General features: G+C 44.2%; 2 protein-coding genes across 7 annotated transcripts in view; one reads left to right on the top strand and one right to left on the bottom strand.

Annotated features, from left to right (window-relative positions):
* Positions 1-3,692, top strand: part of MTMR2 (myotubularin related protein 2) — a 65,145-nt gene extending 61,453 nt beyond the window's left edge. For all 6 annotated transcript variants that reach the window (XM_075081714.1, XM_075081704.1, XM_075081666.1 and 3 more), the window contains 2 exons: positions 529-705; positions 1,656-3,692. In XM_075081714.1, the coding sequence (XP_074937815.1) occupies positions 529-705; positions 1,656-1,817 (339 nt within the window). In that variant the 3' untranslated portion in view covers positions 1,818-3,692. The remainder of the gene's footprint in view (positions 1-528; positions 706-1,655) is intronic.
* A 1,034-nt stretch (positions 3,693-4,726) lies between these two features.
* Positions 4,727-27,191, bottom strand: CEP57 (centrosomal protein 57). The gene is made up of 11 exons (XM_075081726.1): positions 26,958-27,191; positions 20,801-20,957; positions 17,486-17,665; positions 17,047-17,168; positions 16,117-16,233; positions 10,412-10,489; positions 9,498-9,602; positions 9,259-9,339; positions 8,658-8,902; positions 7,826-7,970; positions 4,727-5,983 (listed from the first exon to the last, which is right to left on the bottom strand). Exons 1-11 carry the CDS (start codon positions 26,988-26,990, stop codon positions 5,747-5,749), a joined length of 1,500 nt encoding a protein of 499 aa, XP_074937827.1. The 5' UTR covers positions 26,991-27,191; the 3' UTR covers positions 4,727-5,746.
* Positions 27,192-27,533: the final 342 nt, after the last annotated feature.

Here is a 27,533-nt window from a genome sequence, read left to right as displayed (position 1 = left end):
TTTTTTGTTGTTGTTGTTGTTTGTTTTGGGTTTTTTTTGTTTGTTTAAGGCCTCAGTTTAGCAAAGTACTTAATCTGGAAAGCACTTCAACACTGCTTTCACTGGGACTATTCACAGGCCTGATGATTCCACTAGATCAGGGCCTAAGTCAAATGTTTATTTTTTATTTTTAATATATGTGTGCAATTAAATACTCCAGGAGCACTTTAAAGAGGTGAAGTTTAACTAAAGCTTTGAGGGTTCACCTGCCACCGTCCCCTTGCTGTGCCGATGGCGATTCCTGGTCTGTGTTGGCAGCTGGGTGGCTAAGGGAATGTTTCCGTGCCAGGGTGCATGTGCGCCTGCCTGTATCCGTGTGCCCTGATTACAACAGCCACATCAAAAGAACGAGGTTTTGTTTTCAAGCTACAAAAAGGCAACCAGCTCTGTATTAGTGAGGGGCTGTGTATATGCTGCTATATATACTTTGTATATAAATGCTGGGATTCGTATGAGAAATAAAGCCGCCTCCCCCCGCTTCCCTTACAGAGCCTTCCAAAAAAGACCGTGTCGCTTTGGTCTTACATCAACAGCCAACTGGAAGACTTCACTAACCCCTTGTACGTGAGCTACAACAACCACGTCCTGTATCCCGTGGCCAGCATGCGCCACCTCGAGCTGTGGGTCGGCTACTACATCCGCTGGAACCCCAGGATGAAACCACAGGTATGTCTCTTCCAAGGGTCCTGCTTTTATTTCCCTCTCTGCTGGAACTAATACGGTCATTTTGGAGCTCAAGACCTTTGAAGCACAAGAATTGATGTACAAACTTATGCCGCCACTGCTTAAATCTAAAAAGAAATGCCTAAATTCAAATGCAAGTAAGTGAAAAAGCAACATCTACTGCAGGAGCTCAAGATACTCATCGGTTTGGAAAATTTCTCACTTAGAATATGAGGAAAATCATCTGTTCTCTCTTCTTTACAGAAGAGCCTAAAACTCCAAAATTTCTTTGGATGTAGGATTCTAGATCTGAGCTTTGGGGCTATATTTAGATTTGCTGCTTGCTTTGGCTGTCCAGGGCACAGGGGTCTGACTGCAACCGTTACACTCCTGAGCTGTGGCAGCAGGGAAACTGGCGTGCCCAGGGCAGGCACCTGAGAGAAGGAGCCTCAACACGGCCCTAAGGGGTGGAATCGCTTTTTAATAGGAAAGGGCATGTTCCTGGATTGCCTCAACGTCCAACCGCAGTGAACAGAGCTCTGCAAATCTGGTGCATTAGATACAGGAGCCTAACAAATGCTTTCCTGACTGTTTAACAGTCAGAACTATGTGAAAATATTTGGATAAATCTGTGTTGCTTTTTTCCCCCAAAGCCCTGAAATTATATCCAGGCCAGTGTCCCCCAGAAACATGAGAGATTAGAGTTTTGTAGTGGTCATCTTTCAAAATAAACACTAAGTTTTGTTTAGCCACTATTGCACCATGCGTGTTGGGTAAAATGAGTATCCTAAAGCCAGAGCGACTACTCACCCCTGGGCTGGAGACAGTGCTGTTGCCCACGTGCCACCCCTCCTTCCCTTGTGGCTGTGTGCCGGGTCAGCGGCAGCGTTTTGTGGTTCAGGCTTCCACTTCCGTGCTTACTTGCCAGCCCTCAGCTGTGCATTTTCTTGCAGGAACCCGTCCACAATCGCTACAAGGAGCTTCTTGCCAAGCGGGCTGAGCTGCAGAAGAAAGTGGAGGAACTGCAGAGAGAAATCACCAACCGTTCCACCTCATCCTCAGAGAGAGCTGGCTCTCCCGCGCAGTCTGTCGCTCCCGTACAGACAGTTGTATAATACAAACTTTTTTTGCCGAGTACCTTCCCAGGACCACAGGGGCAGCTTTTCTGAAACCTCCTGGATTTCCAGCATGGTGTCTGGGAGATGCCAACCTATTTATTATTTCTCTCCAGGGTAATTTATTAGTACTGTAGCACTAGAGGAAGCTTAAGCTAAAACAAACAAACAAGGCCCCCTATGCAATTAACCTTCTCAGTGGCTAAGATAATACAAGCTAATTGCACTTGCCACCTAAAACAAACCTAGAGCTCGCTCTTTGTTCACTTATGTGCTAGAAATCACTTGGCTTTAAAGAGAGACTGTGTACTAGAAGTACCGTGGAGGAAAAACATCTACTCAGAAGTTTGAACAAAATCTCACCTTTGCTAAAAGGCAATACTGACTCTGTGTTGGAGCCTAGAACACAGCTGTGGAGCCAGGAGACCCTCCGCTCTGTCTGCATAGCAGTGTTAATGAGAGCCGTTGCCAGCGTACTGAGACAAGCAGTGATAGCACCTGAAACACATCCCTGGTCTTGCTTTTCCCTTCACTTTGATCTAGATCATGGGAAGCCATGTAATGATGCCTTATTTAAAGAAAGGGCAGCTTCTACCAGTAAAACACAGTGGTAGAGGAGTGACCTACATGACCGAACTTTGTAGGACAAAGTTTACTTCCACCTCTGCAACTTGGGAGTCTTGCTCATGGTTTACATTGGGTGTGCCAGGATGCAACTTCAGCACCTTTACTTCTGAGGGGGGAAGCAGAGCATGGCTCCCCGGGGCTTTCTGCAGCTCCTCTGTCCTCCAGTGCCTCGTACTCATCAGGGGAAAGGTAGTGGAATGCCAGGGGGCACGTGTGAACTGCTGGGATCAGTCATTTCATTTTGCTTGGGTAAACGTAATTAGTGACTTCAGTGCTTCTGTGCAGGATCATAGTGGCATACTTAAGGTATTTCAGTTTTCTGTTAACTAATGGAAGTAACTGACTATCAACCAAAGAAGCCTTTCTGCCTGCGTTGCAACTGCCACTTAATCACAGTAGACTAAACAGCTTAGCCCGTTTCTGAGCCCTATGTTTAGGTCTTTCTCCTCATAGCATACTTCAAGAATTAAGTTTAGTCAGGTGACATTAAGTCCACATTCAATTGTAAAACCACAAAATTTTACCAGAGAAGTGGAGACAAAAACCACAGTTGGTGGCCAAGACTGCCCCATTGCTCTTCCAAACAGGTAAGGATGGGGCTGTAGAAGATAGGGCTTACGGTGAAGGAAGTTGTCTGTGGGAGGAGCTTTACTCCAGGCTGCTTCTCTTCTCCGTGCTAAGGAAGAGGGGCACTGCTTGCCCTGGGGTTCTGTGTTGCTCTTTTATGACAGGACCCCATACTGTGGTCACTTGTTCAATGTATCCACCCGCATGCTTCTTCACTCCACCTCGCTTCCACCGTAGAGCAGTATTTCTGAGAGGGTACAAGAGTGGGCCAATTTACGCGTAAGAAACTGCCTTTCAAAAGCCACATTCCTTCTGAGGCAGTAACAATCATTTCCCCCCCGCAGCCTCCATCTCTGCTCTGCTGCAGTCAGTGTCTCAGTAATTACACAGGAATCCACAGCCACCTTTGGACTGAGAGTAACAGGCCCTACGGCATCACAGCATTTGTTACAGGGTGGCCTGAGACATTATGGCTCAGTAGTGCGAAGAATCCGTGCAAAATACCCTCTGAAGGACCTGGATTTGCTTTAAGGTTAAAGGGCAAATCTGCTCTTACACAGTGATTGTATGTAAGATGGTTCATAGCATTATTCTCTTAGCAAGTTGACTATGTGTGTATATTTTGTTTCTTGAAGGCTGTTTGGTTTCCTTAACACTAATAAAAATTCATAAATGGGTAAAGTTCCTGTGCTCTTATTTTCAACTATGTGGTTCTCCAAAGGACTTGCAGGACATGCACGCATTAAAATAGCACAGGAAATTCAGCATGTCAAATCCAAATCACTCTCATTCTTCTGCAGCTGGTCTTGCAAGATGCCACTGTTCAAACTCTGAAATTCAGAATGACAGGAAAACAAAATTCATCTTTGGACAAGTTTCTCTTAATCTATTCAGACCAGTATGAATACAGATGCAGTGCTTAGCTGCCCGATATTACAAAAATACTCTCACAATTAAAATCAAACAATTTCTGCACTTCAGAGTGTGCTAGCACAGTAACTTCTGTGTAAGAGGATTCACATTTTCCTATGTAAGTCATGCTAAGCCCAAATTCACTGGGATGATATGGGATTAACTCAATGCCTGCTCCTTGATGCTCTCACTTCTAATAGGCTTAATTCCAACTTGGGCACCTCATTCCTACAGGATGCAGTGCATATGGAGCCCAAAACACTCCTAAGTCCCCCATCGGTAAGGAGCTGCATCTCCAGCTCATCCAAGACAGCCTGCAGCAATACTGAAGTTGACCCATCTCAGAGCAAGCTGATCCCCAGAGGTCCTTCCCAAGAGAAGTTACTGAGTGTAGCTTCAGCTACTGATCGTTAGGCACCTCTGGGATGAACTGTGCTCTGCGTGGTCACTCCAGTGACCTGGAGCCCATGTCTCCAACACAAAGAAAGTTAAGGGGGATGGCTCCAGGCCTGCTTAACAGCTTCTGCCTTCTCCCCACACAGCTAAAATCTGCTGTGCCTCAGATGCAAGGAGGGTGGATCACCTACAGATAATTAAAACGCAAATCCCTTCTCCCTGTGTTGACCCTACAGTTCCCCGCCCGCTCAGCCACAGGCAAGGGCGCACCACTCTGAGCCTTGCCGTGCCTGCAGCTTGCAAGGGGCTCGCAGTCACACCCTGAGCGGGGAGACAGAGAGCAGCCTGGAGGGGGCACAGTGCTGCAAACACTGAGCTCAGTTAGAGGAAGTGCAGCTTTCCCACAATTCCATCAACAGGCAAGCTGGCTTTATTATTTTCAACTGTATAATCAGGTAATCTGGGCCTTCTATACATTCCATTAATAGGAAATTCTTTACATTATTAACATAATAAATAACATTTCCTCAGCTGTGCAAGTCAGTGCAAAATGAATTGCACCACTACCGAAGTGGATAGCTCATCAAAGCACGTATTTCAAGTTAAAAGCAAGTTGCCAGGACTGAATGGCATGATTGAGGCACTTGCAGTTTAAAACACTTGTGGTTTATCTCACTCCCTTACCACCCAAAGCTGTGGGCAAGGAGGCAGGATATCCTATATCCCTATCCTATAGCTTTTCCATACAGTAGGATTTCTTCAACCTTGAAAAGCATTCAATCACTGATCAAGCAAAATAATTCAGAAAAGTTACTTTGCTCCTTTTGCGTACTCAAACATCCACTGCCGTTAATGCTGACTAACGCAATGCAGCAGCGCAAGAAGTAGGAAAGCTTTTGGAGGAGAGCCCCACAGAACACCTTGAACAGGTTTCCCCGTTCTCCCTTAGACGCTCTCAGAGTTTGAGTAGTCGCGGCTGCAGGCAGAACAGAACTGACAGACGCCCTTAAGACTCAGGGTCACAGCATCATTTTCAACAAGCTGCATCCTGAGACGCCTCCCAAGGCACAGTTCAACAACAGCATGAAATCACACTGGCATTTCACGCAAGCCAACCCGCAAAACCATGTGGTGCTTGGTGTGCTGAAAGAAAATGGAGGGACTGCTGGAACCAAACATGGAAGGGGCTGGTGGAGACCTACGTTCGGATGCAGTGGCTGGGTACCTTAAAAACGGAATGTGTTTTAAACTAGACCATAATATACACAATCAATCCAACCCAGGGACAGAGAATTCAGGGCCCATACTTCAAAAGTGCACTTTGCATACAGTAGTCTCTTTCACACAGCAAGAAATGCAGCTATTTTATGTCCAGAATGTGAGGGATTTTGACCAGGATGGTACCAAGAACATTTCCTGCAGAACAGTCAGTAGTCCCAGCTGATGTCATCTTTCTGTAGCGAAGTCTGTATGGTCTGCATGTCTCTCAACAACTGAAGATTTTTCCGACTCTTCTCTCCAGGTTTCACTTTGATGGGACCAGCGTTCTTTCCTTTCGTGGTTACTGTAGTTGTTACTTTCACCTCACTAACAGGGAACTTGCTGTCTCTTATTTGTTTAGCAGAAGTCTTTTTGGACTTGCATTCTCTCTTAAGTCTCTCTAGCTGAAAAAGAAACCCAAAGAAAAACAAACTGAAGCAAGGTCACTGCTTCATGTTGTGCAATTCTTCCAGACAGCTCAATATCCCACTGCTTACCTCACCCAGCTAAGCAAATGGATGCTCCCAAGTCACCCTGAATAATATTTTGTTTTCCTTATACAGCATTGCTATATTCACATCTTTAGAACAGTGTGCAGCTTGTAGTCTGAACTACTAGGTTATCTCTTTAAAAACGGAGAAGTTGATTATGGGGGAATGTCTCCATCATGAACATGACAGAAAAAGTTATAAATGACAGAAAGTTGATTTGTCGCTGTCACCATCCAGAGATTAAAGAAAACCCTAAAGAGAGAAGTTTTCCCATACACATACCGTCAGAGGCAGCTTTAAAAAGAATATCGAAACTCTGCTGAGGTGAAGAGCTGGTATCCACACATCGCACTGTAAATCAGAGCCTGTAAGGCTCGGTACTCAGCAGCAAGGACTGAGCTGGCAGAAGCTGCAGTGGGAACTGGGCAGCCTAAGGTGCAGACACATCCACCGCTCTCCAACTGCAAAACAGCTGGCTTCCACGCTCCCCTCACTTCAGGTAGTGGCTCCCTCCTCCTCGCTTATAGCGCGCAGCAAGTGCCCTGAATGCTGACTCCTAAAGCTTTTGTCAACAGCTGGTCGTAAGCCTCAGTGTGTGCAGAGTCATTACTACTGGGAACTACTACACAGCTGTTTCTCTGCAACAGTTCCTCTGAAGATCATAGGAGATCAAAGGTAAGTAATGGTTCTGTTTGAAAGCATTTCACATGTCCATTTTGGATGTCAGCAGCAGTGTTCTCAGAACACATTTTGCGGATGAGGATGAACCTTCTTGGTTCACGTGAACTGAACCAGATTAAACACAGGGTTAAGCTCTTTGGAAGGATTTCACTGAAATGAATGAAGATTAAAGAAAATAGGGAATCGACAGATTTTATAGCTTTGAATGAACAGGCCACACTATTCAAAACATTTTGAAAGTTGTTTTAAACTGAAACAGATATTTCAGGTTTTATATAATGCAAATTAAAACATAAATAGGCCATTTACTCCAAGCAAAGGCGAACTGTTAAAGATTCAGCTCAACAGTGAAAGCCCCTGGGAATGTAGGTGTCTAAATACAGTTTAGGTTACTGGAAGTTCAACGTGAAGAGCAGCATTTCTTGAGGACTTTCCTCCACTACCTGTGTGCAGCTGGTTGTCACCGGGGACCTCATGCAAAGTGGTCACTCTGGTTCAGCACAGCTGTTTGACCCATGCCAGGAGTGGCTGTGACTGATAAGAAGACAGGTTTATCTCCTGACACAGCAGATACCTGACAAGAAATACCTCCCAGACAGACCACTGGAGGCCCAGGAAGCAGAGTCACACCTTTCAGCCCTATATGCTGTTTCTCAGCTTGTGTGTTGCCCAACCGGCTTATGCTGTGTTTACAGAATGCAACAACTGTGGGATCTGCTATTGTACAGTAGACTATCTTCTCCCTGTTTTGGGGATAAGAGGAGTGTAAAACGCAGTGCAAGAACAGATGCGAAAGCTCTGCCCAGGACAGGATGAGGAGTGGGCACAAGGGTTACATGGTAAGACAGAAAGGATATTCCTGCAGAAATACCAGAATAGAAAGATGGAGGCTTGCAGACTAACTTTGGGACATCAGAGCTAAAGCTAGGCACTACTGCTCTAAGATAGTTATTTCTGCTTTATTCAATTACTGATAAGTTAAGATAGAATGCAAAAAAACCCCCCCAAACCAACAAAACTCACTTAAGATAGCAACTCCACAGAAGCGTGAACATAGTTAAAAAGTAACTTCACCTGCAACCGATGCCTCCGGACTTTGCTGATCTGGTCTGCCTTTGCTTCCATCTTTCCCACCAGTGCCTCAAGTTCCCTCTCCAGATCTTCCCTCACTGCAATGGTTGGGGCTTCCTGGACAAGCTTTGACAGCTGCTGATGATCACTAGCACAGAATTCAGACAGAACAAAGCTCGCATCAGATTCCCTTGGCTTCTGGTGCTTGCACACCCAGTTCAGAAGTAACACTTCTGGGAAACCGTAGCGTCAGCAGACAGACATGTTCAACATGCCATAACGAACCCGTAAGAACAGCGTTGCTGGTTAGCAGCATTATTATCGTAGCACATCCTGGTGGCAGGCTGCTGAAACGGCAAGTCTCAATAACATAAGTAGCTTCACACAGTCAAAATGACCAAATAACCTCCTGAGGGCATGACCTCAGCACTCACTCAGTTACTATTTCGTGTATTTCTATCTACTGCAGTTATGCAGTAAGATAACAATTTACGTTCTGTTAACCAGGACAAGTGAGACAGCTAGTAAAGCTGCCCTTTAATGGCGCATCTGTCCATTGCATCAGCGGCTGTTACCGCACTGCTCCCTAACCCCACACACATTTGACACTGCTGCATATAAAACCAGGTATGCAGCCCAGATTGCTTATCAGAATTTATTTTTAACGGCAAAAATAAATTACAGCCTCCAGAGCCAGTAGAGCAGAGAGATTATATGCCAGAGACTTCCCAAAACTAAATCCTTTCTCAGGAAAAACCTTCCAACTTTAAAGCAAAAGGCAAAAATACAAAGCATCTACATTCACGGTCTGCAACAGAGAATATGCCCAACTCACAAACTCATCTGCCCAAATTCATCTTGTAAAGTCAGCAGCACTTCTGAGAGCTCTTCCTGGGATGAAGAAGATTCCTTTGGCAGAGATGACTTTCTGCTTTTGCTGGCAGGATGACCGGTGCCAATGGGTTTTGCTAGTGGAGTATCATTTACCACACGACTGTTACACAAAGCTTTCGTATGTTGTTTCATCAGGTGTAGGACATGTTGCACGTTGGCGCCAACTGAATGACTGGGACTGGTAGACTGGAAAAAGTAAAAGAAGCTGCTTTGAAGTGGCATTGTCAGCAACCTACTTGGTAATAATGGAGAACATTTAAAAACCAATAACATTTCTGAGTCACTGCCAAGAATGTACTTTCTGTTTGAATGAATATGCACTAACAAGAGCAGCTTGGCCAGCAGCACAGAGAGGACTCATTTTCTGGGAATGCCACTTCAGCAAGTTACCAATATTCAACAAGCCTTCTGACGGCAAACTGGAAGAAAACAGTCAAAGAAAATGAAATGATCTGACCACTGGGTGTCAGGAGCGCACCAAGCCAAAGCCACTTAAGGAGGTGCAGCTACGGAGCATTAAGCTTTAGAGTTAAGCAGCTCACCTTCCCAGCTACAAAGGGTACATCGCCCAGACACAGTCTGTAATGGGGCTGCGTAGTGAGATGGCTTGTAAGAGAGCATTTCTGGAAGGAAAGAAGAGATAAATGTTTTTAAAGATGACGCTACAACAAACCCATTTTCCCTTTGCTTTGTAATCAAAGAGGCAGCCTACCTTTCCAACTGCATGTACCCACCCTTATTTCACTCCTCAGTAATTGCCCTTCTCTTCCCACCATGTTACCTTCTCTGGCTGCTTAGTTTTTTTCCTGGGTTTTCTTGCTTTTGGAGAGAGCAATGGGGATGCTGCTTGAATCAGTAGTCTGTTGGTTTCCAGGCCTGTCTGGAGCTTTAATTGAGGGAATAAGGGAAATTACTGGAATTGTTTTAACAATCAGAGACAGAGTAAGCTGAGAATTGCAAAACAAGAGTTTTTAAACTACAGGCTCTCTGAAAGCAAGGGCTTCAAGTGTTTAGGATGCTTCTGCGGTCCAAAGTAAATTTAAACATTAAATAAGAATACCTCCTCTGGTAGCACTGCTCATCACTAATCTTAATAAGCTAGAGAGTCAATCTTACTGCATCACTCCCATGCAGGCAAGTGCCAAAACATCAGCTATACTTTACACTTAACAAAATGTTAGGGAAGCCACCCAACCCTGCTCAGTTGATCCTCTGGCATATAGTTAAGAGACAACTATTCACCTCCTTTTGCAATGCCTGTTGTTACAATTATGAACAAGGGAGCATGCCTGTTGGCCTTGATCTATTTAGAGAGAGATCCTCACACATCCCCAACTATGAATTTGGCTGAATTTCTACTCCTCTTTTCCAACTACCCTCTTTAATTGAGGAAATCAAGCTTCAGTGCACAGGTGCTGTTAGGAAAAGGTTTCCAAAAAGCTCAGAGACTTAAGAATATTTGGCACCTCAGACGGGGGGGGGAACCAAACCACAAAAAACAATCCCGAAACAAAAAACCACCCAACAAAACCAAACAAAAACACGAACAGAAAAAAAGCAAACCTAAAAACCTAAACAAATGTTTTCATTATTCTGTATGTGGGAGGCACTTGCAACAAGTTTAGCTGAAAAGTTGATAAAAGGAAGAGCTAATTACAGTGCATAACAGTATAACAGAAATTTCCTGTTGGTTACCTCGGCTGCTTTTTCCTGAACAAGCTTCCTTGCGTGTTCTTCCTCCTGAAGCTTCTGTTCCAGCTCCTTCATTTTTTTCTAGTCAAAGTTGAATAAAAATAATAGCATTACTGATGAAACTATCATTTTCTTCCTGAAGCCTACAATACTAAGAGCCTGAGCAAAAGTATAGCAGTTCAGCTTATGACTTAAAGCTAAGTGAAGACTTCAGCGTTAGAATGATTGCTGATGTTTTGTCTGTACAGCCAGTATACAGCAGTCAAGTGCTTATGCTTAAAACTTAATCGATTTTTCTATTTTTACTTCCACAACTGTTATCTGAATTTAACTCCCTCCTACAGGGAGGGTAATACACAAGGCTGTCTTTCTCTTCCGCTGTAAAAAAAAACAGAAAGAAGGTTGTTTTGTGGATGTTATCCTGAAAGACTCTGTACTACAAAAGGACTAACAAAGATATACCATGTATCATTTATAAGGTAAGAGAAGACTTGCTTTATTTAGACCACTAATGGTAGTTTTGCTAAACTCTAAGAGAGGAGTTTTTGAAAATCTAGCCACCTTCTTAATAAAGAAGAAGGAGGCAAGTTTGTGTGATGCCTCTGAGATTTGTTTAGGAAGAAGTGATGTGATTTCATCTTTTAATTGTTAAAAACACGTAAGAACTCCTTTGAAAGCCCATTTCAAAGAAAAGAGTTAAAGTGAAAAGCACACATTTCTTTATAAACCCTCCAATGAGATGAAAACATCGTTGAAGCAGGATACACTTACTTAAAATCCCAATGTGAAAGTTATTTGGTAGCTTTCTGCTTTTATACAGCAGAGCGAAAAAAACAATCCAGAGCTCCAGGACACAAAACAGCTTCCCTTCTCTTCCCCCACAGACTGATTATTCACAGAGCCACTAGTCAAACTTAAGGCAGAAAAGCATACATTTTAAAGTAACAGCTATATTTGGGCACTTCTGTTTCTTTATAAACCCACGACACTGAGGTAGAAAGTATTTCAATACTGCTTTACTTAAGCATTAAGTGCAAGATTAATGTAACCAGCTGTTATACAAAGGTGTTAAACGGCAAAACCCTGGATAAACATTGAGGACAAAGGCACTATGTAAAAGGAACCAGCTTTTTCTGTTGAATAAAAGAATCCTTTTGACTGTTTATTTTTCTTCATTCAAGTCAGGTATATTCCAGGTAACTTAAGATAATCTTCTGTCCTTTACAGCATGTGGCACAATTCTTGATTTCTACATGGTCAGTCTCACAAAGATTTTTGTCTACCCTGTTAAGTCAGAATTTTTAATATGAAAATACTGAAGCATATCTTCTGTTTGAACTGAAGACTGACATGAAGCTGGGCCAATGCTTTTATACTGAGTATGCACTCAGCCAGCTGCTCAGCTGCAGTGTGCAGCTCAAACTGCAGAACAGGAGTGTATCATCTTACTGTATCATCAGTGATAGATCCTGTTGGAAATTATCTGTCCAAGTTACATTCCCAAAAGAAACTCTTTTTCTTCCCTATAGAAAAACTATTACACAGATTACTGGTCCATCACTGAGAGGGAGGGGACAGAGGGCCAGCTAACAGCCAACACAGATGCTCCCCAGGTACGCTGCCTGCCATGTTAAGGTAGCATGGCACAGGAAGTGCGCCGCAGGTCAGCACTGGGCTGCCTAAAACACTCTGCTCAGTCACCAGTAGCCACTGCAAAAAGTTTCAATGAAAATATAGAAATAAAATATTTATATTTTTTGCCTGTTTTCTAAGGGAAATTAAGATTCATGCAATCACCTCACTCAGAATCACAGAATCATAGAATAGTTTGGGTTGGAAAGGACCTTTAGAGATCATCTAGTCCAACGCCCCTGCAGTGAGCAGGGACATCTTCCACTAGACCAGGCTGCCGAGAGACCCGTCCAACCTGACCTTGAATGTTTCCAGGGATGGGGCACCTACCACCCTCTGGGCAACCTGTGCCAGTGCTTCCCCACACTCATTGCATTTCTTCTTTACATCTATTCTGAATCTACCATCATTTATTTTAAAACCATTAACCCTTGTCCTATTACAACAGGCCCTGATATAAAAGTCTGTCGCCACCTTTCTTACAAGCTCCCTTTCAGTACTGGAAGGCCTCAATTAAGTCTCCCTGCAGCCTTCTCTTCTCCAGACTGAACATCCCCGCTCTTTCAGCCTGTCCTTGCAGGAGAGGTGCTCCAGCCCACGGATCATTTTTGTGGCCTCCTCTGGCCCCACTCCAACAGCTCCATGACTTTCCTGTACTGAGAGCTTCTGTCATGGTTTTAGCTGGGATAGAGTTGATTTTCTTCACTGCAGCTGGCATAGTGCTGTGCTTTGGACTTAGCATGAAAACATTGATAACACACTGATGTTTTGGTTGTTGCTGGGTAGTGCTTGTACTAGTCAAGGACTTTTCCAGCTCCCCATGCTCTGCCAGGTGCACAAGAAGCCGGGAAGGGAGGGGGCACAGCTAAGAGAGTGGATTCAAACTGACCAAAGGGATATTCCATATCATGTAATGTCATCCCCACTACGTTAACTGGGAGGAGGTGGCCAGGGGAGGAGGGAAACAATTGCGCTCCGGATTGCAGCGTCAGTCGGCAGGTGGTGAGTGGTTGTATCACTGGCGTTTGCTTTTTTCTTTTTCCATTATATTATAATTATTATTATCATAATATTATTATAATTATTTTATTGTAATTATTAAACTGTGCTTATCTCAAGCCACAAGTTCTTTTGCTCTTCTGATTCTCTCCCCCATCCCACAGGGGTGGGGGGAGTGAGCAAGCGGCTGCATGGTGTTTAGTTGCCGACTGAGGCTGGACCACGACAGCTCTAGAGCTAGATACAGCACTGCAGTGGGGTCTCACCAGAGCAGAGCAGAGGGGCAGAATCACCTCCCTTGACCTGCTGGCCATGCTTCTTTTGATGCAGCCCAGGATAGGATTGGCTCATGTCCAGCTTTTTGTTCACCAGTACCCCCAAGTCCTTCTCGGCAGGGCTGCTCTCAATCCCATCATCCCTCAACCTGTGTTCGTATTGGGGGTTGGCCCAACCCAGGCACAGGATCTTGCACTTGGCCTTGCTGAACCTCATGAGGTTCACATGGGCCCACTTCCTGAGCTTGTCCAGGTGCCTCTGGATAGAATCCGATCCCTCAAACAACTTTAACCAATGAAGACAGAAAGGTATGAAACCGTAAAGATACAGAACACCTAAATTTCATAAAAACTGGCTCTGGGATAAACATTCAAATTAGTTCCACCAGAGAGGAAATGTCTCCAGTGTGAAGACAGCTTTTATCCCTGTGCTTCACTACTTTGCAAATTAGCACCTGCTTGACAGCTAAGCAGTGAGCATGTACCCAGCTGAAACAGGGCAGGTGTTGTTTCTCAGCACCTGGCAATTAAAGGATAAAGGAAAAAACTAGAGGTGTAGGTAGCATACAGCCACAACCAAATTAAAGGATTCGTTACTTCTTTTGTTCACATAACTGTTGGGTTTTATTACATCTCATTAAGAAAAGATCAATTACTACCAACTACAGTTCTTCAAAACATGTCATCTGCACATACATTCACATCTGGCCATACTCCAGACCAAAGCCCAAACTGTGCTTTTAGGGAACGACCCCATCCTGTAACTCCATCCTCAGACATAAACACATTCAGACCCTCTCAGCCAGCTATCCAGAGACTGCACTGTAGGGTCAGAGTTGCAATAAACATACACCAGAAAATGCTTTAGCGGCAAGTACTCTAGTTAGGAGCCCTTCACATGACTAAGAGTCTCAGCATTTCCTGTTCACAGGCAATATTAACATTGGCAAATTGCTTGAATACTTATAGTGCCAGGTAGTGGCTCTGCAGAGATTAAATGCTCTCAGTAAGACCCACACACAACTTGTGCTCTGAAATCAGAGGCAGTTACATCATTGCTCACTCATGAGTGGTCACCTCACCACTTCACATCCATTTCAGCACACCATGTATAGAAATAGCCTTTCTTATGTATTTCTTGCTTCAAATAAAACTTGCAAATGCCCCTGTGGTCTTGCCACAACTAAAGCAGAGGTTGAAGAGGCAAGAGATGCAACTGTTTTGAGCACAGTGTGCAGTCACCTTTTCAGGATTCTAAGGTAACACTTAGCACATGGATGCTCATGTAGAAACACAGACTGCAAGCATGGAGGCAGATAGACCTATCAATCTGAAAACAACTAATGACCTTGAGTCAGCGTTAAATCCAGATTTCTCTCAGTTCCTAGAATGGATTCAAAATTGTGTGACTTTAACACCCAATTCCACTAAAATAGATTTAATTGTGACAGCTACTAATTCCTGAAGATATCATGAATCATAGGCCTCTAGTTTAATCTGGGAGGGGAAGGGGAGGAAACAAATTGAACTGTTATGCTGAAATTATGTTCACTAGCCAGGCACAGGAAGGCAAACAACCCAGTCCCACCAAACTCCACCTGCTACCAGTCAAAAGCTTGTTAAAAGCCCCTGAGAAAGGGACTCCTGTTGCTGAACCAGTTATTTCAACCCTGTCCCTTGAGAAAACTACTGCTACTTTCAGTGAACAAGGCCCAGGAGACACTCATGTCCCTTTCAAAGAGTCTGGCCCAGGTGAACAATGCAGGCACTTTTACTCCATAAATGCAGCTTACCAAAATGGGCTGTTAAGATCTTAAACAGCTTGTTACAGCCACCTTGCATCAGGGAGTCCCAAGAATAGCTGCAGTGTCTAAAGGTCCTGCAGCAGACCAACTAGCTGAAGATCTACTATCAAACACCTCCTTAGGTACTCCTGGAAAAACACCATCTACTTCAGCACCTGGCAAGGGCTGGTGTGCAGGGTGGCAAGCCTACAATTTTGATTGAGTAATGAGCTGTCTTCAAAGCCACAGTGTAATCAGGTACTATCTGCTCCTTTTGGATGGAGGGAGTTTGCAGGTGGAAGCCTCTCCCTTGCTAAGCCCTCTGTAGGTCCCACACTTGGGAGTCTTGTGGTCTCTCTACAGCAGCAGAAAGGGGTAGGATGTGGACTGGATTGCAGAAGCCAACACCACAGACGGTATGCAGAAGGAATATGATCAAACACAGTCATGCTGAACTTTTAAAAGCTACCAGTTCAAACCAAATCCTGAAGAGGCAGACTGGGTCAAACACACTGACAGCCAGCCAGTGCTAGAGGCCTAGCAATGCAAGGCTCCATAATTCTGCAAGCAAAATAATTAATAATAATTGCATCTCTTAAGGAAGAGCATAAGTGGCTAAAAGAAAAAACACACCAAACCCACACAAGTCAAGTCAAAACTGGGTTGGTAACAGAATGTAACTGCTAGTATTCAGTAGCATGCGAGGCAACTCAGGAGCTGGGAGCTTCCGAATGCCTGCAATCCTACATGCCTAGGAACCAGTTAACCGCAAAAGAGGAACACCAACAGATACCGTTAAGGCTAAGCAAAGTGTAGTGACCTACAGCCTACCTGGCCAGGTAGACTTCCAGCAATAACTGCAGGTTTTTACAACACTTCAGCTTTAAAAAGATGTTTAGTTGCTGCCTTTGTCTACAGCATAAAGTTTTGCTCACCTCTATTATTGACATATAGTTATAAAGTGCTGATTACAATAAACAGGGTAAGTCTGATACAGTATCCAGTGCAAATGACAGACCTCTGCTACGGACTGCATCACGGTAAGCCTGCTGTACTCTCTTTCCAGCATATCCAGCTTTTCCAATTTAGACTGAACATGCGATTGATCAAGAAGCCGATCTCTCTCCAACGAACCCTTGAAAGAGGAAGTAAAAAGCAAAACATTTACAAGCATGATAAAACAAGCCTTGTAGTAAGCTTTGTGTCTGCAGCACAAAGGAGGCCCGTCAGCAGTCCAAAGGAACTACTACCTCCTCTGTGCAATTTTAGATGGTACTAAGATTAGGGAGCAAACTGCACCACTGGTCCACCGATGTTGGGAACCTTCAACCACACTCAACCAGACTCAGATGATAGAGAATTCAGTGGTCACTCCTCCCTCTGAACCCAACATGGTAAAACCCCCTCATTACTCAGCTATCAGAGATAGCTTTCTTCATTCTTTTTTTGCTTCAGTAAATACTTAATAGACTAAAATAGGGCAGCCAGAGAGACCAGTGAACAGAGAGCTCTAGGTGATCCATACTCCTATAAAGCAAAGTTCAAGCTTATTTTAGATATAGGCCAAATCTTGCAGTCACTGATGGTAGGAGATAGAAATTTTACTATTATTTCTACAGAATCAGTATTTCAGCCCCAGTTTAGCAAAAGTAGAACTAGTAAAGAAAATCCCCAAAGATATGAAGAGTGTAAACACAAAAGGGACGTTTTTCCCCAGTGGGACATGGGCCTGATACTGTCTTAGAGGCAGGTGCACAAAGGCAGAAAATACCACGGTCCTGGTAAGACTGGGAAATTTAAGTAGGGAAACTATCCACACCGAAGTATGTAAAGGCCAGCTGAAACACACAGCCACACTTACAGATATTAAAGTTATAGTTACTATGAAAAATCATGACATAGTTAATGATTTTTATAATTTAACCCTGAGATAATCTTGAGGACACACCTGCTTTTCCAAGAGATGTGACTTCTCATTTTCTGCATGCTGGATCATTCTTCTCATGTAGTCCAGCTGTTTCTCTAAAAGGCTACAACGAGACTCAGCAGCTGCCAGCTGAGAAGCCAGTTCTGAAGAAAACAGAAGGCAGAAAAGTGAAATCACAGGCTGCTTGTTCCTGGGATTTTTTTTTTTTTTAAATGTTTTCAGGACAGTTCCAAAACAAGCAAGAAAAGGACCATCTAAAGAAACCCACTGATTAAGCCTAATGATCTTCTGTATGCATGCAAATCCCTAAACAAAGCATGCTTTTACTTCATAACTCCATGGGTCACTACAGAGTAAAGGAGGCCAAACAAAGTAAATCAAAATAGTTTTATGCATCAGTAAAACTCAAGTTTCATCCACACCGGTGTTCTGTAGTATCTATATAAAGTTTGCAAACCACCTTGATTTTTCTTTGACACTTCAGTCTTGTCATGCTCTTTGTGTTGCATTTGTTCACTCAGTACTTTTTTGTAGTCAGCTGTTTCTCTGCTGAGGTGTTTTACATTCTCCTCCGCCTGAAGCCGTTCCAACTCCAGTCGATGAATTTTTTCCTGCAGATTCTTCAGAGCAGAAAATATTGCTGTAATTGAACAAGTACCTTTTGTTAGATGCCATTAAATCTCCACTTGAAGATAACGTTGAACTTGAAACATTTTAATAAAACCATGTTGTTATGTAAGAAAGTCAGAGTGTTCCTTACCAGCATCCAAGACTCCTTCTAGGAATTAAAACCTGCTCACCTTTAAACCATAACTGATTCTAAAACCAGTTAAAACCAGTCTCAAATGAATAGATGCCCTTGGTGCACACCTTCATCTGAAACATCTGGGAAAGGTGCATCCCTTTCACAGAACAAAGCACATAAATACTCTGCAGATTAAGTGCAAGCAGTGCATCTTCTGACTCTTTATCAAAAGGAAATGAAAGGTCACAACTAGATAGTTAAACAGTGGCAGTTCTCTATATTATTATTCCTCTACAAGGGCGTGCTAGCACAACAAATACACAAAACACAACTATGGATAGTCACGGAGCAGAATAAAGGTTAGCTATGAGATGGGCTACAAACACATTTGTTTCTCTAAGTGGCAGCTCTTTTTTGATTCTTCTGGTTTTGTGCTTGTGTTCCGCTCCACCGCCGAAGATATGCATCTCCTTTGAGCCAAACAACTTTCCCTCTTTGGTTCCATTCCCTGCTTTAACAATTACTCAACAAAACCTTTGTATGTCCATCACCACAAAAAGAAAAGCAGTTGTAATACAACTCACATCACCTTGCAATTAGACCATCTGCTGGTAATCCGATGTATTATGCCTCTCAGCTGAATCGTTTAATTTTGCAAAGGGAACAATAACAATAAGCTCTTTCCCCTACACAGGCCTGTGAAAGTAAAACACAGGAACATCTGTACGGACAGCTCGTACAGCAGAGTGATCTGCAAGGTCATGTTAAACCACTCCTTTTTGCTTAAACCCACTCCAGAGAAAGCATGCACCACCTTTATTACCAAATGCACAAGCACAGAAAAGTTGGGACTGCGTCAGATTACAAAAAAAGGCAAAAATAATTATCAGTCAGAATCAGTTTTCCAGAGTAAAAGCTCATAAAGATTGAAATGCAGAATAGCATCACTTCAACAAAAACCACCTGCTTTAAGGTAACTTAAATAAATGAGAAGTGGGTGACAGCAGTCACCGTTATGGAGAAGTTATAGACAGCTGGGCCTTGTCTGCAGGATCAGAGTCACCAACTGTACCGTCTTCTCTTTATTTATGTTACTGTTACCAGGATTCAGCTGAAATAGGCACAGCTGAAACTATAAACAGCTTTGTTACTGTTATCCTTCCAGCTAAATTGAAATCTCTGTATATTTAGAATAATGACTAACAAAGTACAGGAATGAAGCAATTCAAGAAACTAATAGATAAAGGTGAAACCCAACACCATGACAAGTTATCATTCAGTCACCCTTATCAGAGTATTAAAACCAACTATGTATGCTGGGACACACACAAACACAACGCAAAAATTCAAAATAAGCAGAATTTACTATACTCAATTTCAGGATTTTTCAAAACCTTTTTTTTGTTTTTAAATTAGGGGGTGGGAGGAGCAATAAGGACCCCCAAGAACAAATGAAATCTACTATTCCATCTGAAATTAATTCCCATATCCTTAACCTTACTAAAATATACACTCCAGAACATTTTGGCATTTTTAAAACCTATGCAAAAAGAGTAAGATATTGGATCATCTGTTTGCTAGACTTCATTTGCAGGATGTACTAATATGTAAACATTTTTTGAAAATAAAGGCAGCTCATAATTTTTAAAACGGGATACAATTTTTAAAACGGGATACAATTTTTAAAACGGGATACAATTTAACAGATTGTCTCCCTCCACCTACACTTATTTCAGAGTTGGCAGATTTTCTGCTTGAAAAAAGTTGCCAAGTGAGTACTTGGAAGTCAAAAGTTTGTCACTAATGCAACATGCAACACAATCTACAAAAATACTCCTGCATCAGTAATTCATAGGGAAGCTCTCTCCTGCACATCAATTTTTTGTCTGTCAAAAGGTTCCTTCAGTTTTGCATCAACGGCACTCTCAAAACCAATGGCACTGAGCATATGAGAGCATATACCAATTTTTAAATAACACTTCAGGAAGTCAGATTTCATCTACTAGGTCATTAACATAGAAGTCTCTAGTAAATTCACACATGAATTATGCTGTTGGAACGGGGACTTGAACCTATCGTGCTGACTTTTTTTTTCTTAGTTTGGATAATATTAGGATTCATGCTAAATCTTTCTTACTTTTCTCCCGATAAGGAAAGAACATCAAGTTTTTCATATTCTTAAGTGTCCATGCAACTCCAGTCTTAAAGGGAGCATTTTTGCAATGACCCTGAGGCAAACGGCTCACATCAAGGATGGATCGGTCCTGCTCTGTCCTCCCAACTCCCCTTCCTGCCTCCTGTACTTACCCCAGGGCAGCTCTGGAGTTTGCCTCATTGCATGACAAACCCATTCACTAATACAACAAAAAACTAACCAAGAATGGTTTTGTTCATGTCAGGTCACAAAAGACAAACTTGTTTATCTGGAGATGAACACTATGACCAGAACAGGAAAGGAAGGAGAAGGAATAGCCTAGAAACAAGGAAGAATAAATGGGAGTACAACCTCCTCTGTTTTTGGTGTTGTGATCTCTCTGTTCAGCACTGTGCTGCTCCCTCTGTATGCTCTAAGCCTTCACTGATTTAATAGATGTTCCCACCACACCCTTTGCCCATGACAAGCCTTCCCATTGCAACAGCACCAAACCTCTTCAGTGCCCAAAATGGTTTGAGGCAAAGGAAGTCTCCGTACTTCAAATTCAGCTGTGAACTCGGAAGAGGAGAGACTGAGGAAGAGAAGGACTGGCAAAGGAGCAAAGAAAACATGTCAGGACAATTTCACAAAGTATTCGGCCAATTTTATGGCTCTCTACTACTGAAGAGGAGCATCTTTCTTCAGCTGTAAGGTGACTTTTTTCATTAGGTATTCTTCTGAGAGAGAAGTGCAAAGAACCTACAAAACAGGTGACCTGCACACCACTGGGAAGCAATAAAAGGATAAAAAGATCGCAACCTTTGTAGATGCAGACATACAGTGTTTCACTACATGATTCGGAAACAGCTAAGAAAACAACTTTGCTGAACTATTACCTCTGCTGTTGCTTTCAGGATATGGAATTACTGGTTTCCGAGGGGAGCGCAGCAAATCTGCATTAACAAATGGCTTGTACTTTGGATATTCTATAAATGAAGATAGAGAAAGTCCATCTGTGGCTGATGCAGAGTTATGAGTTTTGTGCAGATCATCCTGAAAAAAACAAAACAAAAGCTGTTATTCAGCATATTTGTTTCTCTGTCACAATAACAACCAAAAAAGTAGAATCCAATTAGATGGTGTGGAGAAGTATTGCTGCAGGATATTGTAATACCTCAAAAGCTATATTTCCTTCCTTATAGCCTTAGGCTGTGTCATTTTCACATCCCACTCCCCTCCACTAAAAACAGTATCAGAAAGAAAATGTCTTTTCCATAATAGTTGCTGATTTCCACTTTTGTTTTCTACTTACTTACACCACCTCTTGCTTATTGTGAGAAGGTAATACACTAGTCAGTTGGAAAACAGCTGCCTTCTTAACTACTGGTTATACTTACTGCACACGAGATACTGTACTAAGGTGGCCAAACCTGATAAAGCACACCCTGGACCACAGTTCTACATCCACTCATCTAACATAACAGCTCACTAACTGTAAATGGGGCAGAGGACATGCTCCCTCCTCACCTCACCCTCCTAGCTGCACAGTTCCAACCCCTCTTTTCCACTGGCTTCAATTCACCCTTCCTATCCTTCCATGAATAGGCTGCACCTCACCAGCAGACACACCTGGGTGACTTCATGCTACACCTCATCAGTGGTACCAGCACAAGAAAAGCAGCAGCAGATCACAGCCAGGAAGGTACCACTGCCTCTGAGCAGCAACGTGCTGTTAGGTCAGCTTGAGACTTCTCAGAGACACAGCCACAGAGACAATGGATTTCTCAGCAGCCTACACCAACTTTCCAAACATTTACTGTGTTTTGGATGTTGCAACGACCAGAAGGGACCACCTAGCTGTGAACACGCTATGCTGCCAGAACACTGTTAAACAACATGCCTTCTAACAAGATTCTTCTAAGCAAAAGGGCCACAGCACTTGTATACCATGTTTATGGTTTCAGCTCAAAAACTGGCTACCTGGCCTAAGCTTTCTGATTTGTGTATATGAATCAAATAAAATATGAATGCTTATTTTTAACATGCAAGAGTAATTCCTCTGAACTGTACCCACCACTAAATTTTTCAGTAACAGAATTTGAAGGTAACCTAAGAGAGAAGCGGGCTGCAGGCAGATGCAATGCTCCCACAGCTTTCCACAGAGCATTTACAACTGAGCAACTGCTGATCTGGGCAGGGTTTTTTTTAAGCTTTTGCAAATACCAGTTATTGGGGGCACATCGTGACCTAAACTAAAATACAGAAAGTATTTCTGTAAGTATCTCATAGCAAGTTAGACAATGGACCAAAATGCATTATGCAGAAGAAAAATAATACAGGAAAAAAACGAAGAAAATTTCTAAGTCATTTAAAGCCCATACACAGCTCATTTCCTTTTTTAAATGAAGTGATTCATTATGGACAAGAAAATTAGGGTCCTAAGTACTGTGAATGTATTAGTGTTTCTAAGCAGAGTTTTATGAATGCTCTGCAGTCTGTGTTTGTTAACATTCGCCTATACAACATAAGTGCTTTTCTTGGAATAACTGCATTTGCACAAGAACTTCTGCTACCACAGAAAGCCAATTAAAACACTAATCCCTAATTAAGAATATATTAATAAAAATATTTTGAAATGGTTTTTGTATGCATGCAGATACACACTGTTTCATGCTCAGCAGCCATACTGGTCTAACAGAACATGTGAATTTAAAACCAAACAAAAGCCCGTTAGGTGCCAACATCAAGACCTAAACTCTACTCCTGCAAAAACACCACCAGCGTTACAGGATGTTGAATTGATGAACACAGAATAAAACCAAATAATGAAGTACAAATGAACCAAGCAAAACACAGTACTTTATGCAGCAGGCAATAGAATAACAGCAGCAACATAAGCCTCAGCAACCCAAGTGACAGTAACAATTGATTCAAAGATCGACATACTATCTGCTATTGATTAAAATCAAAGGTATCCCATGAAACAGTCAAAAGAAAAGGTGAAACAGTTCGAAATCAAACTAGGACTGCCACCATTGCTATTTTTCTGCATATCTTTACATTTCACCTGTAAAATCTTGACTGTGAATTAAAAATAACTACATAAAACCCCCAAACTACAGGATGTTTTTTTGTTTGTTGTTTGTTACTGGCATAAGTAACATTTTTCTAGCCAACAGCAGACTAAGTGAAAGAAAAAGCTAGCACACTCAAACACTTGAACACCGAGTTACACAAAGCAAAACAAAAACAGGCTTTCAACTGGTTGCATGTCTTCTAAATTTCACCTGGATGTGGCGTATAGGCACTAATTTGAATAGCGCAATAGTCAGTAGACGTACCTGCTTGAAATAACTACTGAAAAAAATTGTGCTGAAATATTGTCTACTTATTGTATAGGCAATCATTCTTTGCTTCAGTCAAACTAGTCGCTTGCTACCAAGCATATTTTCCTTACTTGTTTAAGCAAGCAACTGGTTTATATTCCGTTTCACAAATAGAGACTTCTAAATAACCTCAGTAAAACATGTGAGAAAGTTTACGAAACAACATCAAGGAATTGCCCATCACAAATCTCAGACTCAAATATCACACCACTTCTCTGCTCTTCTCCTTGATTTCTCTCAAGTCATTAAATATTATCTAAGTCTGTTTGTACTCTTCGAAATTCTTACAGGGAGCATCACGCTGCAATGCTCAGGAGAATCCCGAAACATAAAAAAAGATACCTCTGAAAATCAGGGAACTCTATAGATTTGTTCGGAATCTCAGCTAGGCCACGTTTGCTAACTACATCTTCTCCCTTCCTCTGGGTACTCCCTGTAGTCTTTCCTTCCTTAAGCCACACTAAAGCCTCATAATCCTAAAGGCAGAAGCTTAGCGCTCCCCCAAGGAGCTGAGCACATGGCATTGGGTAATGGTAGCAAGCTGGGCACACTTAACCTTCACAGGTCTGAGGATGTTACCTTCCAAAACCCATTGCTGCTACCTCTGCGTACCACCTGCCCACTCAAGCGTGCAACAGGGACATTAAAACTCAGACCTGCAATACCTTAACCTACCAGGAGCACACAATGATTCCTGAAGCTCCCAAATACTGAATGTTCAGTCTTAGCTCAGCAACTTGGGGCAGAGGTACTCTTTTCAAACAAAAGAACTTGTGCATGTGGTAAAAATGACCCACTATAACATTACTTCTCTGTTGCAGAAAAGTAGGGCACACCAGGGAAAACTCTCCAGAAGGCTATTAATCTCAGTGGCATACCAAATGTTTTCAGCAAGAAAAAGGAAAAAAGCTCTATGTTCTTCTCATTATCATACAGAATTTGGCTAGATCCCTGGACAGTAAAAATAACAATGATTTATAAACAAACCATAGAGCCAGAGATGGAGAAAAATGCAGAAAATCTCTCAGGCGAAAACTGCAGCAAAAAAACCATGAAGGTACCAAGTCAGCACCTTTGCTATTAGTCCTTTGGCACTGGGGAAACGGACTAAGTTAGAGTATTGCAAGTTATTATATGGGTCCTCAGAACAGAAAAGAAATAACAGAAAAAAATATGATGCTTGGTAATGCTTTAAATGACACCCAGTAGTACTCGTTCCTGGTTAAAAAAAAACCAAACAAACCTGAAATAAGGGTAAATCATCTCAAGACTGGGGGGAAAAAAAAAAAAAACCGGAATCACCATGAACTGAGGTCACTGAGCATAAAATATCCAAGTACACAGTTACTGAAACTTTCAAAATAACTGTTTTGGAGGGACAATCTTAATCAGCAGCCTGCCCTCATCCCTCAGTACTGCACTCCTGGGAGAGCAGGGAAGGAAGAACAGCCCCTACCACCCAGAGGCCAACCTCCACACTGCCTGTGCCTGCCTGACACACAGCTGTCAGCAGCACTTTAAGCTTACATAGCATCTCTAGTTAAAAGCAGACATTAAAAAGTTAACTTAGTCAAGCCGTTACACCAAATAGGAGAAACAAAAATGTTGGCACAATACACTAATTTTTGTTCAGTGTTTGTAGTGTGCCAGATGTATTAAAAGCAGCTATTTTCAAAGTTCATAAAGTGTAAAGTTTGGGGGGTTTTCCCCTTTTTTCAATACATACAAAAAGTCTTCAGCAGACAGCTTTTTGTCCTAAAAGGTTTTACTAACTAAATTAAACAGCCTCCATGTTGTGGGTTGGATGAGTGGAGAGTGAGGTGGATTGAGAACTGGCTCAACAACAGAACTCAGAGGGTTGTGATCAACGGAGCAGAGTCTGACTGGGGGGGCCTGTCACTAGTCGTGTTCCCCAGGGGTCTGTGCTGGGTCCAGTCCTGTTTAACATATTCATCGGTGACGTGGACGATGGGATAGAGTGTAACCTCAGCAAGTCTGCTTACGACACCAAGCTGGGAGGAGTGGCTGATACACCAGCAGGCTGTGCTGCCATCCAGCGAGACCTGGACAGGCTGGAGAGCTGGGCCGAGGGGAACCTCATGACATTCAGCAAGAGCAAGTGCAAGGTCCTGCACCTGGGGAGGAACACCCCAGGCACCAGTACAGGCTGGGGGCTGAACTACTGGAAAGCGGCTCTTTTGAGAAGGACCTGGGAGTGCTGGAGGACAGCAGGCTGACCCTGAGCCAGCACTGTGCCCTTGTGGCCAAGGTGGCCAAAGATACCCTTGGGTGCATTAAAAGGAGTGTGGCCAGCAGGTTGAGGGAGGTTATCCTTCCCCTCTACTCTGCCCTAGTGAGGTCGCATTTGGAGTGCTGTGTCCAGTTCTGGGCCCCCCAGTTCAAGAAGGATGTGGAACTGCTTGAGCAAGTCCAGCTGAGAGCTACCAAGATGATGAGGGGAACTGGGGCATCTCCCTTCTGAGGAAAGGCTGAGAGACTTGCGTTTGTTTGACTGGAGAAGAGAAGACTGAGGGGGGATTTCATTAATACCTATAAATATCTAAAGGGTGGATGTCAGAATGATTGGACTGGGCTCTTTTCAGTGGTGCCCAACGACAGGACAAGGGGCAATGGGCACAAGTTGGAGCACAGGAAGTTCCAGCTAAACATGAGAAAAAACTCCTTTCCTGTGCGGGTGCCAGAGCAGGGGCACAGGCTGCCCAGGGAGGTTGTGGAGTCCCTTCCCTGGAGACATTCAAACCCCACCTGGACATGTTCCTGTGCCCCCTGCTCTGGGTGTGCCTGCTCAAGCAGGGGGGTTGGGCAAGATGATCTCCAGAGGTCCCTTCCAACCCCTACCATTCTGTGATAACTAGTTTTCTGACATCCTTCTCTGTGCGTGGTAGAAAAAACACCAGGAGCCCTCAAATCGCTCAGTCCTCACTGCTGCCGGTGCAGGTGTAAATACGGACCATGCTGCAGAGGAGGAGACACACAATAGAGGACGCCAGGCTGGGCGCTCACCAAGCGGCTGTCGAGACCCCAAACCACGAACCCTCACGGGTGAAGGACGGGGGCGCGTCCCGAAGCCACACCGAGGTTTAAGGCCACATTTTCACCTCACAAACGGGAGGAGCAGCCGCAGAACCCAGCCCCGCTCGCCAGGGGAGGCAGCGGGTCGCTGCGGCGGCGTCACGCGCCCGGACCGCGGAGGCCGGTGCTGAGCCGAGCCTCCCCCGCCCGCGGAACAGGCGCTGTCACGGGCGCTGTCACAGCCATCGCCCCGAATCGCTTCCGAAAGCAACCCGAGTCGTTCCCATTCGGTTACGAACGCGCGCCCCGGACACTGGCGCAGGGAGTAGCGGGAGATGGTTTAAATATCAGAGTATCTTTGCCCTTTTCTTTCACTTTTACAGGATACGTGTGCGCATGCAGTGGGCTTTAACACACGCATGTTGCATTTAAAAGGCCAGACAGCTTTCACGGCCCGCGCAGCCACCCCAGTCCCGCCCGGGCCCCGCCGGCCGGGCCGCCTGCCCTTCCCGCGGCCGCGGCCCCAGTGCGGCGCCGCCCGTCTGAGGAGACCCCCAAGGCCTCCCTCCCTCCCTCCGCAGGGCGGCCCCGGCCCTGCGCGGGCTCCCCCGGAGCCGCAGCCGCCCCACCTCACCGTGCGCTGACCACCGCTCGCCGCAGCCGCCATGTCCGCCGGGGGCACCTGGCTGGTGTCTGTCCCTTTAAGGCGCGGGACCCACGCTGCTGTGGCGCCTTTCGCGCCGATCAAGCCCCGCTTAACTGACGTCCCGACTTGCCAATAGAAAAAGAGGAGTGGGGGGCAAGCCCCACCATGAAGGCGTACGAGCTGTCGTCATAGACTCAGATTGGAGTGACACATGAGCTACCCAATAAAGTAAGAAAAACGCGTCTCAGCCAATCGAAGAGGGCAAGCTGACAGAGGCGGCACCGCCTCCTACGGCCAATCGCTAGAGCGGGGAGGAGCGAGCGGCCGCGGGGTTCGTGCACGGCGCCCGCCGCGCACGCGCGGAAAACGGGCGGCGGAAGGGGACGGTCTTTGCCGAAGTGAGCCCCCACCCCGATCCCCTCCAACCAATCGAGAAGCAGAAGTCGCCCGGGGCGGCCCAATTGTCGCCGCGGCCGCGAGGCCACCCAATCAGAGCCCAGTGCAGGGCGGGGAGCCGCCCGCGGCGGGATTGGTGGCGGCGGTGTCTGCGGGGGCGGCGATTGG

This window comes from Phalacrocorax aristotelis, chromosome 1 (genome assembly GCF_949628215.1).
Source record: "Phalacrocorax aristotelis chromosome 1, bGulAri2.1, whole genome shotgun sequence".
NCBI classification, from domain to species: domain Eukaryota; kingdom Metazoa; phylum Chordata; class Aves; order Suliformes; family Phalacrocoracidae; genus Phalacrocorax; species Phalacrocorax aristotelis.
This window is presented reverse-complemented; position numbering and strand designations above follow the sequence as displayed.